The sequence below is a fragment of the Halyomorpha halys genome, unplaced genomic scaffold (genome assembly GCF_000696795.3).
Source record: "Halyomorpha halys isolate HHAL.00 unplaced genomic scaffold, Hhal_1.1 Scaffold9.1, whole genome shotgun sequence".
Taxonomy (NCBI): Eukaryota; Metazoa; Arthropoda; class Insecta; order Hemiptera; family Pentatomidae; genus Halyomorpha; species Halyomorpha halys.
In genome coordinates, this window is record NW_027110416.1 from 859,799 (window position 1) to 874,941 (window position 15,143).

The following is a 15,143-nucleotide window of genomic DNA, read 5'->3' on the forward strand; positions in this document are numbered from 1 at the left end:
GGTGATTTCTCAAATGGTTGAAATCGACGTAGTTTTTTTGTCTTTGCAGTCTTCCAAGTTAGTCCTTTGTCCAGATTATTTTCAAGGAAGCAGATCTGTTCAACTGGCATAACTGGGATATTACCAGATAGGGGAAACGATTTAAATTGTTTAAACAAATCATTTAATCTAAAAAAAAAATAAAAAAATATGCTGTCAATTCCAGCATGTCTGGCAAAATATATCAAGGTGAGGTAAATACATTTTACACAGCTGTTGTTGGTTTTCACGTCATTTGTTCGAGAACATGATTGGCATATTTCTTGTTTTTAATTGTTTTCTTTTTTATAACTAACAACTTCACCTGTGGCCTTTTTATAACTTCGTTTAGGCATTTCGAATTCGATGCTGTCTGTGATATGCTGAAGTAACGTACGACGGGTTTTTTTCGTTTGATATTTTTTTCATCAAATACTAGGTAGCCAGTGATTTTATAGTTTTTAATAAGATTAAACGAGTTAAGTTGTTGGAGAATTCGCGTAAAACATGTAGGAATAAAGGTAATCGAGTTTACAAAATAACGCTCTAAGGAACCTTGAATAACTTTAATCCCAATAGATTCAAACAGTACTTCAAGATTCAAAATCAACTAACTTATGATCCTCTTAAGACTCTTAATATAAAAAGTGCAAAAGAGATGGGGTTTTCTAAATACAAAGGTCACAGGTACGAACGTTAAATTGCAACATTGGGTGTGTCACAGACCACCTCCATTATTTAAAGTTAAAATTTAATTTTTAAAACTCTAAATTACTTTCACATATGTATGTTTTAAATATATATTAAGAGAGTGTATTGAGATTATAAAAAAAAAAATCGAATTAACTTCGAATGGCAAAACGTACTTGACTTAAAAATTCCATTAAAAACAAAAGGACAGATCGACTCTGCTATCGAAATACTCTCTAGATCGCTTCACCAATGAACATAAAATTTTCGGGAAAACAATTTACCTCGTCACGTACAAGCCTTATTACCAGAAAAACGCCGGGCAAGAGCGAGGTGGCACAGAACAAGATATCCTTCGGATAAAACTCATTACAATACATTGACTAACAGCCTAAAAACAGAATACAAAATTTCCAGAACTTAACAGAAAACCTAAATACCACTCACAAATAAATTTGGACAACTGCTAAAAAGCTACTAAAATACAAATCCTTCAACCATCCACTTCTCACTGAAAATAAGACTTGGACACGAACTGATGAAGAAAAACTCAAATGTTCGGCAAACACCTCTTCAAAACTTTTAACCCTCATCCTGATATCCTTAATTCAACCCATCTTGAACATGTTTTAGCAGAAATTATAATTCCACTCTAAATGACCCTACTTCCTAAAGCCTTTCACCCCTCAGAAATAATAAACATTATTCACTAATTACCTTCTAAAAAAGCTCCTGGCTCCGATCTTATCACATCACATATTCAGAAACAGCTCACTCGTAAAGCCATCCTATTTCTTACCTATATCTATAATGCTACACTCCGATCCACCTATTTCCCCGACCTTTGGAAAATGTCTATAATAAAAATGTTTCCCAAACCCTACATCCCAACCCACCCTATCACAGTCCTAACAACATACGCTGATGACACATGTATACTGTCTGTAATCAACGATCCTACTAATGCATCACATACTCTACAGACGCACATAACATCCATTGAAGAATGGGGTCAAAACTGAAGAATCAAAATAAATCCTGACAAATCCCACCAGATCACCTATACTCTCCGTCGTAAACCTCTACCCTCCTGTCCTACAGTATCCTTTCTAAATACTCCACTAACGCCAGTTTGAACAGATTCGATACTTAGGACTCCATCTTTACAAGAGACTTACTTGGAATCCAAATACAAGACTGAAACGACAAGAAACTGCTCGTAGATTTCGAATATTTAATTATTATACATTATTAAAAAATTGTTGTACACTATGATAATCAGACTAATTTGGATATATGGAATTGAGCTCTAGGGCTCTACCAATCGACCAAACCATTAAATTCCACCCGTATCCAATCCTTACAATCCAAAATCCTTGATGCTCCTTATTACGTTGCAAATAGACTCGTCCACAAAGACCTTAACATCCCATTCGTTGCAGATTTGGCCCAAAACAGATATGCGTCTTTTCTTTCCAAACTCCTTTCCCATCTTAACCTTTTTACGAATTTGATCGAACGTCTTTAATGATTTTGATTTAACTAGGTATGCCAATGCATATTTGATTATCAGATAATGTATGATATCAGATTGATAGGATTATAATACTGGATTTTCCAAATTATTTCCTCTAAAGTGGTGTTAATTTTGTTTCTTTGAAATAATTAGCCATTTCGCATGTTTAATAGCATTCAAAAGGGAATAAATATAAATTAGGACATAAGAGAAAAAATATTTTTTCTAGATTGAAAACAAGCTTTAGCTCAAAATAGGATGGTATGTGTAAGTAATGCAATTCGCACACCTTACCAGGTTTTTAACTATGTAATTAAAATCATAAACATTAACCAATTCGAAATTCAGATAATAAAAATAAACTGTAGAAATATATATGCAATACTAAAGTCTGTCCTTACAAAAAAATTCTATAGCTAATGTTCTGTTGTAGGAGAGTCCTGGGGCACGAAGATGTTCTGCTGCAGCGAAGACGGATGCAATTCTGCATCTCGGATGGCTGCAGGAGCGGCTCTACTTGCAGCGCTCTTCCTCAGGCTCTTCTAGTGTGGCTAAGTGGGTGACTGCGCCATCGCTAGGACTGTTCCAGGATATCAGCTGAAATGTTAATCTCAAGATACGTTTTTATTGTACAACGTAAATGATTCTATGAAAAGGTTCACATCCTCTTTGATATTTAATTTTTAGTAATATACTTGTATATTTACTCTATAATAGCAAGGGAAAGGAAATTACTCTTTGTTTTGTGAATATTTTTTATTAGTATTATAATATTTAATTTCGTTAGTACTTTTTAAACTATAAGGCAAAGAACCGGGCTTCACTTTATCAACCACAAATATTATCAAATTTCGTATACCATGTTAATTTTATTTGACCAAATTAATTTTTTTATTTTTACTTTTACTGACTATTTACTTTTAATTTATTATTCTATTTTATACATGTACTTTTATTATTGTAATGAGTTTAATTCATTAAAAAATTAAAATAAATGGATTAGAAAAGAATCACTCAAACCACAAAAGCTTGCCGTTAATGATAGTTTCGGACAAGACAACGTTGCAGGTTAGTATACACAATGCCGTTGTAGTATGCACGCAATTACTATAAGCCCTTTCAGTTCCCATTAGGGATGTTTGGGCCTTTTCCTCCAAAAAACAATATATTTAACTTTTTTTTAAATGCATATAACTCTACTCCACTACTCTACTGTTCTAAGAAATGGTCACCTAAGCCTCAGAGAAAAAAAATACATTAATTAATAATACATTGTTTAAAAAAGGAAATAGTGTCTCTTTCCTCTAAGATTGAGAAATAAAAAATAAAATATTTTTATTTCATATTATGAAATACTTTTGGCCAATTCATACCAAATAGATAGAGCACCTTAATCCTTGTCTAATTTTTATTTTTTAATTCCTGTCATTACATTTTTATATTGTAAAATTCAGCTATGTAATCTTCGATCAAACACGAACATGAAAATATGTAATTTAAAATTAAAATAATTCGGTATAATATGAATTATTTAAAAGAATAATTTTAAGAATGAAATAATATAAATTTAATAAAATATTAGACCATAATCGAGACGCTCGGAACTAGAAGAGCAGAGAGATGACTGGTGGTCGAAGTTACAAGCGGTCTTGTTCCCTCGCGGAGAGAAGCGCCAGTTAAGATACTAATCATTGTCTATTTTTGTGTTTATTCCATTCTTATACTGCGAAAATCAGCTCAGTAATTTTTGATCATGTACTAATACGAAACTAGAAACTTTAAAATTAAAATAATTAGGTAAAACTATCATTAACAATTTTATCTCCTATATTTAAAATATATATTTCATGTCACATAAATGGTGCTTTTAAGCATTAAGTTAAACTAAGTAATCAGTAATTTAGTCTTAAAAATAGGATTAAGATTACTTATAATTATTACAAATAAGCTTATGGTAAGATATATAAAAAATGTGATTTAATTACCTGTAAAGTTTTCATTAAACCATTTCTTCTTTATAATTGTTTTTTTTTTCATTTTGTATAAATATACATGTTAGTTTTTAATTCTAAATATGCAATTAATTAACCTTTTAAGAATAAAATATACATTTAAGCTTCATCTACTGCTCCAATAAAACTTTATCACATAATAATAAAAAACCTTTAATTTGATATCAAATTTCAAATTTATAATTTTATTTCATAACTCTGATAAAACAAGGTTTTTATTTTGCGCTTACTGGTTGGTCTTTTCCATAATATCATTTTCCTTATAAAAAATAATTAGAACTGGTAGAGAATTTATTCATTTATTTATCTGAATATATTTGTATGATGATGTATTTTATTAAAACGTATTTTAGAAAATATTAAAAAACAAAAGAAAACAGCTAATGCAAACATTTCTATCCTGAGGTTAGACAGATAAAAATTAAAATTAAAATTAAGAGGTTTATCAGGGGTGCGGTCAAAATGGATCAAAACACAGTTTTCAACTATTTATTTGCGGACGTTTCGTGGCACTTTTCAGGGCTTCATAAGGGCTAAAAAAGATACGAAACAAATATATTGACAATGTATGATACTAAGATGAAAATATAGTGAACTATTATTTTTTCTTGACCTTTACTTATCCACTTTTTATTTCCCACGTTTTCCGTCTCTTAGAGTGTACAATTTTTGTTTTTCATTTCTCTAACATCTACTTTTCTATTTTTATGTTTTTTTGCGTCTTCTGTTTATTTTAGATCTAATACACTATATTATTTACCTTTTTATATATTCTAATTGTTGTACATCTTTTTTTAAATTTCTTTTGCTCAATTGTATGTACTTTTTGACTTATATTTCCATAATTTATAACCCCACTTTAGATTACTTGATTATTATCTTATCATCTCACATTGTCATCATATTTTTTTTTATCTTTATAGTCCTGCAAAATGGAGTGAAAGGTCAGCAAACAAATAGTTGGGAACCAATTTGTTTTTCCTTTTTGACCGCACCACCGACCACCCCATCGTATTCACTACGGTCAATCATTTTTATATACGAAAGAAACTTTTTTGGATAAATATTTTAACATAATTATTTCGATGAAAGTTTTATTATCACACGAAAAAAAAATAAAAATTTATTTTTAGTAATGAGACTATTTATTAAAGAATATTTTGAATGGCTTTGGAGTCCCCTGTTTTTCTGTTCTGATGGTGTTTGTACGTTATTTACTGTTTTTGGAGGTTGATGTTATTTAGAGCTCTTCATACGTCCCTTTTCGGGGAGTTTTCGCTCTTAATAATACAAACTAATTCAGTAATATACAATTACTAAATCTGATTATTACTAATTGTTACTTATTTGCTCATATCAGTATCAGTAATGGAGCCGTGGGACCGACAGGTGTGCCGAAGACCGTAGCTTGCTGCCCATTCCAAAATATTATATAGTAGTGCCGGAAATGGAAGCTTCTCTTGGTTTTATGCGCCTTCTAAATAATATATGTAATATGCCAGAGTGTTCCCGGCCGTTGTGTTTCAATACTTCCGATGTAATGATCCATTCGCCATTTTACTACGCCGACTGTTGTGTTCGTAGGCACTTTACGACGGGCTGTATCGTAAAAACGTCAAAGAAAAATTGTATCAACTAAGTAATCTTGCCTGGAGTCTTCTGTTTGTATCTAATCTATGTGATGGTATGCATACAGTTGCAAGTGCCGTTCTTGATGGTGACAATGTGTGTTTTATACGCGAAATAGATAGCAACATTTTTGCCATGAGTAATTTAAAGTTCATAATTCTATTAAGAAATAAAATATGTACATTCAACCAAAATAAACATTTTAAGAATAGCTCAAAAAAAAAAATTATTACCTAAATTTATGTCGGCACAGTACAAATTTATAGGACCTACTAATATCTGACAATTGAAGAGTTTGCTGAAAATAGGAAGTATATTTTAGAAAATAATGTCTGATATTCAAAATTCTAGGTTACTTGAATCATTTTTTTTTTTTTATCAATTTCCTCCATTGTTACAGGACAGTAATTTCAGTCCAAAATACAACTTCAATACCATATAACATGATTAACATAATCAAACAAGTTTGATTGTTTCAGTTACTTTCTTTTTATCATAAAATATATATTCCACCTAATTCTAAAAAAAATATTTATTTTTTTAGTATATATATACCTTCTTATTGACTGTTATAGGTATATATTTTTTTTTGTAGGTTTTGAGGATCACTCAATATTGCAACTTTATTTAGGTGACGTTTCATAACTTTATTGTTTGCAGTGTTAATTTTCTTTATAATATATATTATTATTATTATTATTATTAAGAAAATTAACAATACTAATCTTAATGACTAACGAGAGCTATGTTTAAACATAAATTTTAAAATCAGTAACAAATAATGAAAACTAAAAACAAAATACTATGAGAGATGAATTGCATCGGAGATTATCCAATTTCCTGTTTCACATCTAATTTACTATTAGCAAACAGTAATGTTATGCATACATAATCAAATGTCAAAAATTCCATTTAATCATATACAAATAAATAAAGGAATTAATTAATAATGTATAATAACCCCTTGACCTTAATAATAACTTAACCTCACGTTACTACAATCCGTGACTTCCATGGTGCAACGGCAGGCTGGGAGAGTGTATGACATCCTGAAAAATAACAAATTGATTCCTGATTAAGGTATCACTCCCATAGTAGGTTGATAATAAGTGTTTGGTCAAACCCAGGACCTTAATCATCTAAGTCCTTCTCAGCACTCAATTAATTACTTTATGTCTTTTGGGTTCGTGTCTGTAATTTAAACATATGTTAATTACATAAGTAAATATTTCAGAATTTATAATTATCTAAAATTTATAATTAAAGCCATTATTACCTCCGATGAAAAGGATAATGCCTAATATTGTTAGAAATCTGTCCCAAGTATAGTGATATTATAATAAAATATTTTGGGTAGCGGGCCTGCTCTCCAAAACAATTATTCAGTTTGTTAAAAGACTCTAATTGGGGAGCTTAGAAACCATGTACGACTCACTTGAAGGAGAAGTTGATAGTATTTTCGCGATTCGAACCATTCCACAGTTTGTTACTATTGTCTATTACTATTGTCTTGTTTCTTTAAACATAAATACTGCTGTATTATTTAAAATTATTGATTGCTTAAAAGATTTAGTTTTGAAATATATAACGTAATTTTTTTTAAGTTTTGTTATTTATGTTTTGAGGTAAAATTTCTCACAGAATTAGACACATGGATGTATTTTCCATTGTCTATTAGTTTTCCAATTGTTAAAGGCATCCTATCTTTTGTATATTTTTTAAATTAAAACATTTTTAAAAATTACATTAATAGATATTTCAAAATTTATATTTCAAGTCAGTATTATTACCTTTTCAGTGACATCATTGGGCTTTGATAATCAAAAAACTACTCAGCTATTCTTTTAATAGTTCAATTTAGTATCATGCATCAAAACAAGTGACAAAAAATAAATAATGCATTAGAATATAATTCTAAAAGTTGTCTATGAAAGGACAGATTTGAGGATTTCCTTTGAGTACGTAGCTTCAAAAATTCGAATTAAGAAGATGAAAGAGGAAGCAAAGACGCTTTGGCTTTAGGTGGGGTTGGGTTGCACAGGCGGACCACGGGATCAAAGGAGAGAGAGATTAGGGGTTTCTACTTACTTCTAACTCTCCTATTTTACTAACTGAAGGCTCTCACATTAACCTGTATATATACTTGAATTTCTATAGAATTGTATTAATTATAACTTCAGGTATACAAATGCCAATCATATTGTAATGTATTCAAATTGCAAGGTTAATTAATATTTTTTTTAACTCACATATCCACTACAAGTGTTACTTATGTTTATTCAAATACAGATTTACTTAACCTAATTGTAAAATTAAAAGAACAATCATAACTAATAAAGGCCCTATTCTAACTTATCCTAATTATATCTATGTACTTATTACTAACTTATAATCTAACCTACAATTAAAATACAAACAATTACTATCTATTTCCAAAGGTTTAGTACTTGCACTCAGCCGGTCGTGGCAAAGAGAGAGAGAAAGATCACTTCTCAATACACAGTTTTTAAACATAACTCAGCCCACAGAGAAACCAAACAAAACACTAGCTTTACATCAATGTCCATTCATTAAAAAAACAACCGACGACAGAACATATGATTTTTCTCTCCCTCTCTGCCCGATACCTCCCGCGCATGCGCTGCCATCACCGTCTCGTCTATTACAATATTAATCATTTCTAAGTTTTAATAACATTCTTAATCACTTTTTGCTAGTTATTAGGACCTCAAGAAGCTTCTATTTCATTATAAAATAGTCAAATTAGAAACATTTAATTACTTATACACCCTTTTTTATATAGAATATAAAATATTATTTTCTAAAGCCAGCACTAGTAAGCATATTTTAAAAATTATTATATTCTCGTAAGGATATTTCTTATTAATGGAACTGATAAATAAAATATTATGTTGAGGAATGAAAAATCTTTTTAATTCTTTATTTTCACCATGCAAGCCCTGATGGGAAAATTGTCACGGAAAATGTATTGAGGTTGACCTAACTTGAGATAATTTTGAAATTAAAATATTATATATTGCCCTATAATCTGATCAAGTTAACAACATTAAAAATATTTAATTGTACAATATTAAAATGTTACAAAAATTATTTCTAACTTACTAATATATTTAGTCCTGTATTTTCTAGTATTTTTTATTTATCCAATATATCAGTGTAAGATAAAACATTTTGATTTATTAGAAAAACATAGATTACAAGAAACAAACAAAATTTGAGTTCATTTCTCTAATTTTTAATTCATCCAAACAAATGTTAATTGAATAGACGTTATTGGATTTAGTGTTCGTACTTTTCTGGGTCCAAGAGTTTTTATTCCCATTTTTTCATTATTTCAGGCAATGTTTTTCGGCAGTCAGTTCAGGAATTTTCCTTAAAAAAATATTCTTTACGATGAAAATTTTAGTTTTATCACATAACACACATTTTTTACATAACCCTTAATACACATGTTCTTTGTCATTTTAAGAATATATAGATATATTCGTGGCTCTAGATCAGGGCCAAGTTGTTCACCCGATCAATATTAATAGAATCTAAAATATACTTTTTAACATTATTATAAAATTAGCCATTAGGTTGATTCACCATTTTATATATTCTCTTTCCTGATAATATATCTATAGCAATCAGCAGGCTTAAAGGTCTAGTGGGCATGGGCATACTCAGAGGGGGGGAAGGAAGGTGTAACTGCCCTCCCCACCCCTTAGAAGTAAAATTTAATTATTAATTTAATAACTTTTTTCTAAGCAAATATTAATTGTAATAATTAATATTCGCCTTTTCCGTGCTGAAATATCACAACGTGATTGATTATGGCTAGCCTCCCGCTCCCCCTAGTTTTGACCCTGGGCGGTACTATATACTATATACTGGGTTCTAGTGGGTATTTATAAATATATGGATTGATAAAATATGTAATTTTAAAGTTATCATAATTTTATTTTTTATACATTTGAAAAACTTAACATGCGCCAGGAAATTATTCGCTTATTTTTCTCTTTGAGTTGTAATTCATTTAAAATATTTTCCTTGAAGTTCTACCTATAACCGATAATATTAAAAACATTATTAACCTTAAAATGGATTCTACATAAATTATTCAAAAATATGCATTACAGTTTTTTTCATAAGAAGTTAATTTTTTTAATTTACTTTGGAATTTACCTTGTTTTGACGTTTTTTTTTTTCTTTTTTGGTTAAAGTAAATTCTTTCTTCTTTCATTCCTTTCACTAAAAATGTTAACTACTTTTAACCTCATATTTTCAAAATAACATGCATCAAGGAATTATTTTCTTCTTTTTCTTTGGTTTTTATTTATTTTTTTATAATCTTGGTAATTTAGTACTAGTATTTTTGTTAAAGGTTTACTTATTGTAATATAAACTACAACGTTAACCTCAGAAAAGTTTCTATAAAAACTATTCAGAATCTTTCAATACTGTTCATTATCAGAATTTTTACTTTTTTTTTTTTTAATTCCTTCAGAAAATTCTTTTAATTTTTTTTTTATGGTTTAAGTAATTTTTGTTCACAATTATTCATATCACAAATTAAAATGTTTTCTTGATTTTAATTGCACATATTAAAAAAAACAACTAAAATATTATATTTGAAAATTATTTGCTTTTTTTCTCTGAATTTTTAGTATAACTTATTTTTTTATTGCCCTGGCTACTTCTTTCAACAAATTATCCTTGAACCTAATCTTATAACCGATAATACAGAATACATTATTAAACTTAAATCAGATATTATATAAACTAATAAAAAACATGCAATGCTGTTTTTTCAGAATATGTCAAATTTTTTTAAAAGGTACATTCAAGAATACTTTTAAATTATGTTGTATATAACTTATATTAAAATAGTTGAGGATTAATTTAATGCTCCTTGGGCTATATTTTATTATTATTTTATACAAATATGTTAAAGATACTAAAATAATAAATTCTGGATTCTTTGATTAAAGAATAATTATATTATTTAAAAATATTATTGTTACTATTGAGTTGAAGTTAGGACATTAACAAGAACTAAATTGCAATGAGGAGCCGCCTTGATCTAAGCCGCCCTGTGATTAAGTACCCAGCGCTAGGCCCAATTAGGCCGGAAGTTGCCAAATCTAATCACTCTGATTGGCGGATCAGTTTATCACGGGATGGTTATCAGGAAATGGATTTGCATTTTTTATGAAAGCTCTCATTAATGTCTCTCTTTTTTTTCATTTGAATTTCTCTTTATTATGCATAAAAGTGTAAATTTATTAGATTAATATTCGAAAATAATATCCGAAGTATCGGAAGCCGCTAGAGAGGAAGATTACTTTGATTTTTTTTATTAATAATCTTTCTATCTTGTTTATAAATATTTCAATTTATTTTTCCTTGATTGAAGTTGTTTGAATCTAACCGATATCGTGTAATGAATGCATGATAAAATGATCTCCGTGAAGAAGTGATATGATCTATTGAAACTATAGGAAAAAACTTATTCAAATTTTTCAATAAAATTGAAAATGAAAACTAACATGCTAAGACGATTGCTATATCACTCACAGTTTAAAAAAATTATATTGACAAAAAAACAGAACTAATTCAGCACATAGCCATCTTTTTGCGGGCTTTCTCTCTCTATTAAAATTTTAATTAGCGTACCATATATTTTTTAAAATTAAATTAATTAGATGTTTAATCAGAATTATTAATTTAAAACACATTTTCGTTTATAATACCTAAATCACACAGTTAGCTACAATCCATTATAAGAATTAACAATTATAAAATTATTTGTCTACTAATAATAAATTTAAATTATACACATTCTTCCTCAATACATTTCCAGACAATAACCTTTGGAATAGCAATTTTAATTTTACTAGATAATAAATTAATTTATGACTTTATAAGTGGTATGAACACTCACTATGAACATACCTGATGTAATTTATGATTTCACACTAAGATATGTCAAAATATTTTTCGGAGCAACAACCCCCATCATTCCTTTAATCGGATTTGTTTTTTTGTTTTTTTTGTTTTTTATTACACAAAAACACATTGATAATTTTTAATAAATATATGTATAGTTAAAAACAAAAAAAAAAGTATTTGAATAAGCACTTAAAACGGGTATACACTTAAGATAGATTAGGCTAATAATATAAATAAGATAATATTAATCATATACTTTCAAATTGTTTACTTTAATTGAATCTCAATTAAAATTAATATTAGCATTTCAATTTTAGAACTTAATAGGTATTAATTAAAATTACATAGTTTTTAAGCAATTATAATTTTCAATCACACCTTATTCACATATATGTATGATACAGTTCCTAGCTCATTTAATCATTTAAGATACAGTTAAATCGTTAAGATATTATTATTAATAACAAAGAAACAAGTGATATAGTCTAAGCAACTGATATTATGCAATTATTTTTGAGATTTTTCTCTTATTGTTCGTCTTTTGTCTCGATCCTGATTCTTGTCATGTGTCAATTCATTTTTCAGTTTAGTCATTGAATACTTTAATTTTTATTAAAGTTGATAGGTATAGAAATAAATTTGTCTTTATAATCTAATTCTTCATAATCCTTACCTCATATTCAATATTTTAATTTCAATAACCGAACTATTGAATATTTATTTTTTTGTTTGCAATTAATTTTTAATGTAATTTTTTTTTTCGAAAAAGCACATGTCTTTATTTATTGCTATCATAAGATAATATTAATAAATAAACATAATCATGTAATTTAACATTAATTATATAACCTTAAAGTAAGTCATTATTTCTTGGTATGTTTCTTGCCTTTTAAGGTGCAGATAGTCGCAAAGTATTAAGAGGAATAAATAATAAAGAAGGTGAAATTGACTACCAAATGTAGAAAATAAAAAAATAATTTTTTCCTGACACATTTTACATAATTATCCTGTTATTTATCAAGCATTAAAGCTAACTCGATCCTATATTATTATTAAGTCAGAACTAGTAATATTCGTTACCTGATAAAAAGTATCATTTCGTGTTTGATTTACCAAAACATTATCTGTAAACTGAATAAATATTAATAAGTAAAAATATCATATAAAATAACATACATGTATCTGACTGTTTCGCATGAGATATAAACAATTTTAAAATAAACTCTTAATTTTTTTAAACTAGATATGAGACATTTAATAGTGTTTATTTTTTTTGTTAATACTGACAACTAATTTACCATTAAATCTCTTTTATGTTAAGTGGGTATTCAACGTATTATAACTCATATTTCAAGTTAAGACATAAGATAAATGCTAAGATATCGCTTGTAAGTCATTTTTCGTAATATTAATCCATAAAATAATTATATTTCTGCTCTAACTACTTACGTCTTTCTACTACATAAGCATTGTGCCTTCACAACTTCAGTCGCTTTCACATGAGATATCCATTCCATACAAGTCATCGTAACAGTAAAATATATTTGTTCGAGGATGTTTTCAGATATCTGATAACCAATTTAAATTCACGCTGATCGAAATTCGAATAAAAAAAATGTGATTGGGTAACGACACCTCAAGATTAAATGATATTATTTAAAAATTGCTCATTTTAATAATATCTCTAAAATATCTTTATTTTATTTGTAACATTAGTCAAATAACATTAAACTGAATAGTCAAACAATAGTACTTAAATATTCGATGAGATAAATCTTTCGGATAAACACAACAATCTTCTTTCTCTTTTATCAGCATTACGATTTCTATAAATCCTTCAACTGTTTTATTTAAGTTAACAAAAACTATATATTTTTTTAAACTCCGGTCAACTTTCATTATGAAAGAAGAAATGATTTAAAAATTGATCTGTATGTTATGAATCGGATTATAATCGATTGGAAAGGATTTGAAACTAAATATGGGAATAATATTTTTTTTTCTTCTTCCTCATGTTAAGAATTATACAAAATCAACTTTAAATATAATGGTATGTTATATTACAATATCTCTGGCTATATTTGTCATATAAGTTAGTCTTAACATAATAATAGATTTTAAATTTAATTATTTAGGCATTTAAGTGTAATTTTATTAATTATGTAATATTAAATCTAAAGTATAAGATTATAACAATATTCCGAATGACGTTTTTCTTTTCATAAAATCTTATTTAAACTTTCATTGAAGACCGAATATTTTTTTTAATTCTATAAAATATGAAATATCTTTTACAACTATTTTTTAAAAAAATTTTAGCTATTAATAATAACACCTATTGACATTTATTTTATCAAAAAGATATTTTTTCTTCTTGTCTTAAGATAGTTTTAATTCACTGCGGCTCGAAATACTGATGAATATTATAATAATATATACTCTTAACTATAATAAGGTTTGTAGTGATAAGTTACACAGAAAAATAAATCACTATATATAAAGGTACTTCTGAACGGCGCATAGTGTAAGACTAACCCGCAACACCTTTAAGCTGTGCGTAACTGTATCGACAACGCCATTTTTGTGGTACATATTACACATAATATTGTAGTCATTTAATTTTTTTTTATTTTGTTATACAATATATATTATATATAGAGGGTGTTTGAGGAGGAAATATGGAGAATAATAAACCAAAAATGTTGTTAAATGCCACGAAACTTACTTTCCTATCTCCAATCCGTTGTCCAATTATTATTATTTAAAGAATTTTTCAAGACATGTTATTAATATAAATGACTAAATGGGCAGTTGTTTTAGTCATTAATTTCACTTTATTGTCTAATTATCACACTGTTCAAACTCCTTTCACTCCTTCAAAAACGAATCAAAAAATAAAATAAAATGTAAAATTGTTGAACAATAAATAGTAAGTTATTTCAAATCCTCAAAATTGTTCCTGTAAAATTCATTGCTACTGAGTATTCCTGGAATTTATTCATTTTGCTCTGGCAGTTGCGAACGTCTGTCGAAACGATAATATTTTTCTACAAATTGGTTGCTATTTTTACAAGGACTTAAACTTAGATTCCAAAAATGGTAGCAAAAAATGTGATATAGTCTGTTACAGTTAAGAGATTTGATTTTTCATTAAAAAAAATTTTTGTTTTCTATAAAATATTTTAAAAAATCATATCTTGGCTACAGATTAAGATAAGATGATGAGATTAGTGGCCATAAATTATAAATATATATCTACAATACACACATTCACAAGAACACCAACATTTAAAATGTTTTTGTATATTTTATATATGTTTATG

At 27.8% G+C, this 15,143-nt stretch overlaps 1 protein-coding gene across 1 annotated transcript in view; it reads left to right on the forward strand.

Moving 5' to 3' along the window:
- LOC136796051 (U-scoloptoxin(05)-Sm1a) overlaps nt 1–4,108 on the forward strand; it is a 748,021-nt gene extending 743,913 nt beyond the window's left edge. Inside the window, exon 4 of the mRNA XM_067048591.1 lies at nt 2,658–4,108. Coding sequence (XP_066904692.1) covers nt 2,658–2,770 — 113 coding nt within the window. The 3' untranslated portion in view covers nt 2,771–4,108. The remainder of the gene's footprint in view (nt 1–2,657) is intronic.
- The last annotated feature ends 11,035 nt before the right edge of the window (nt 4,109–15,143 follow it).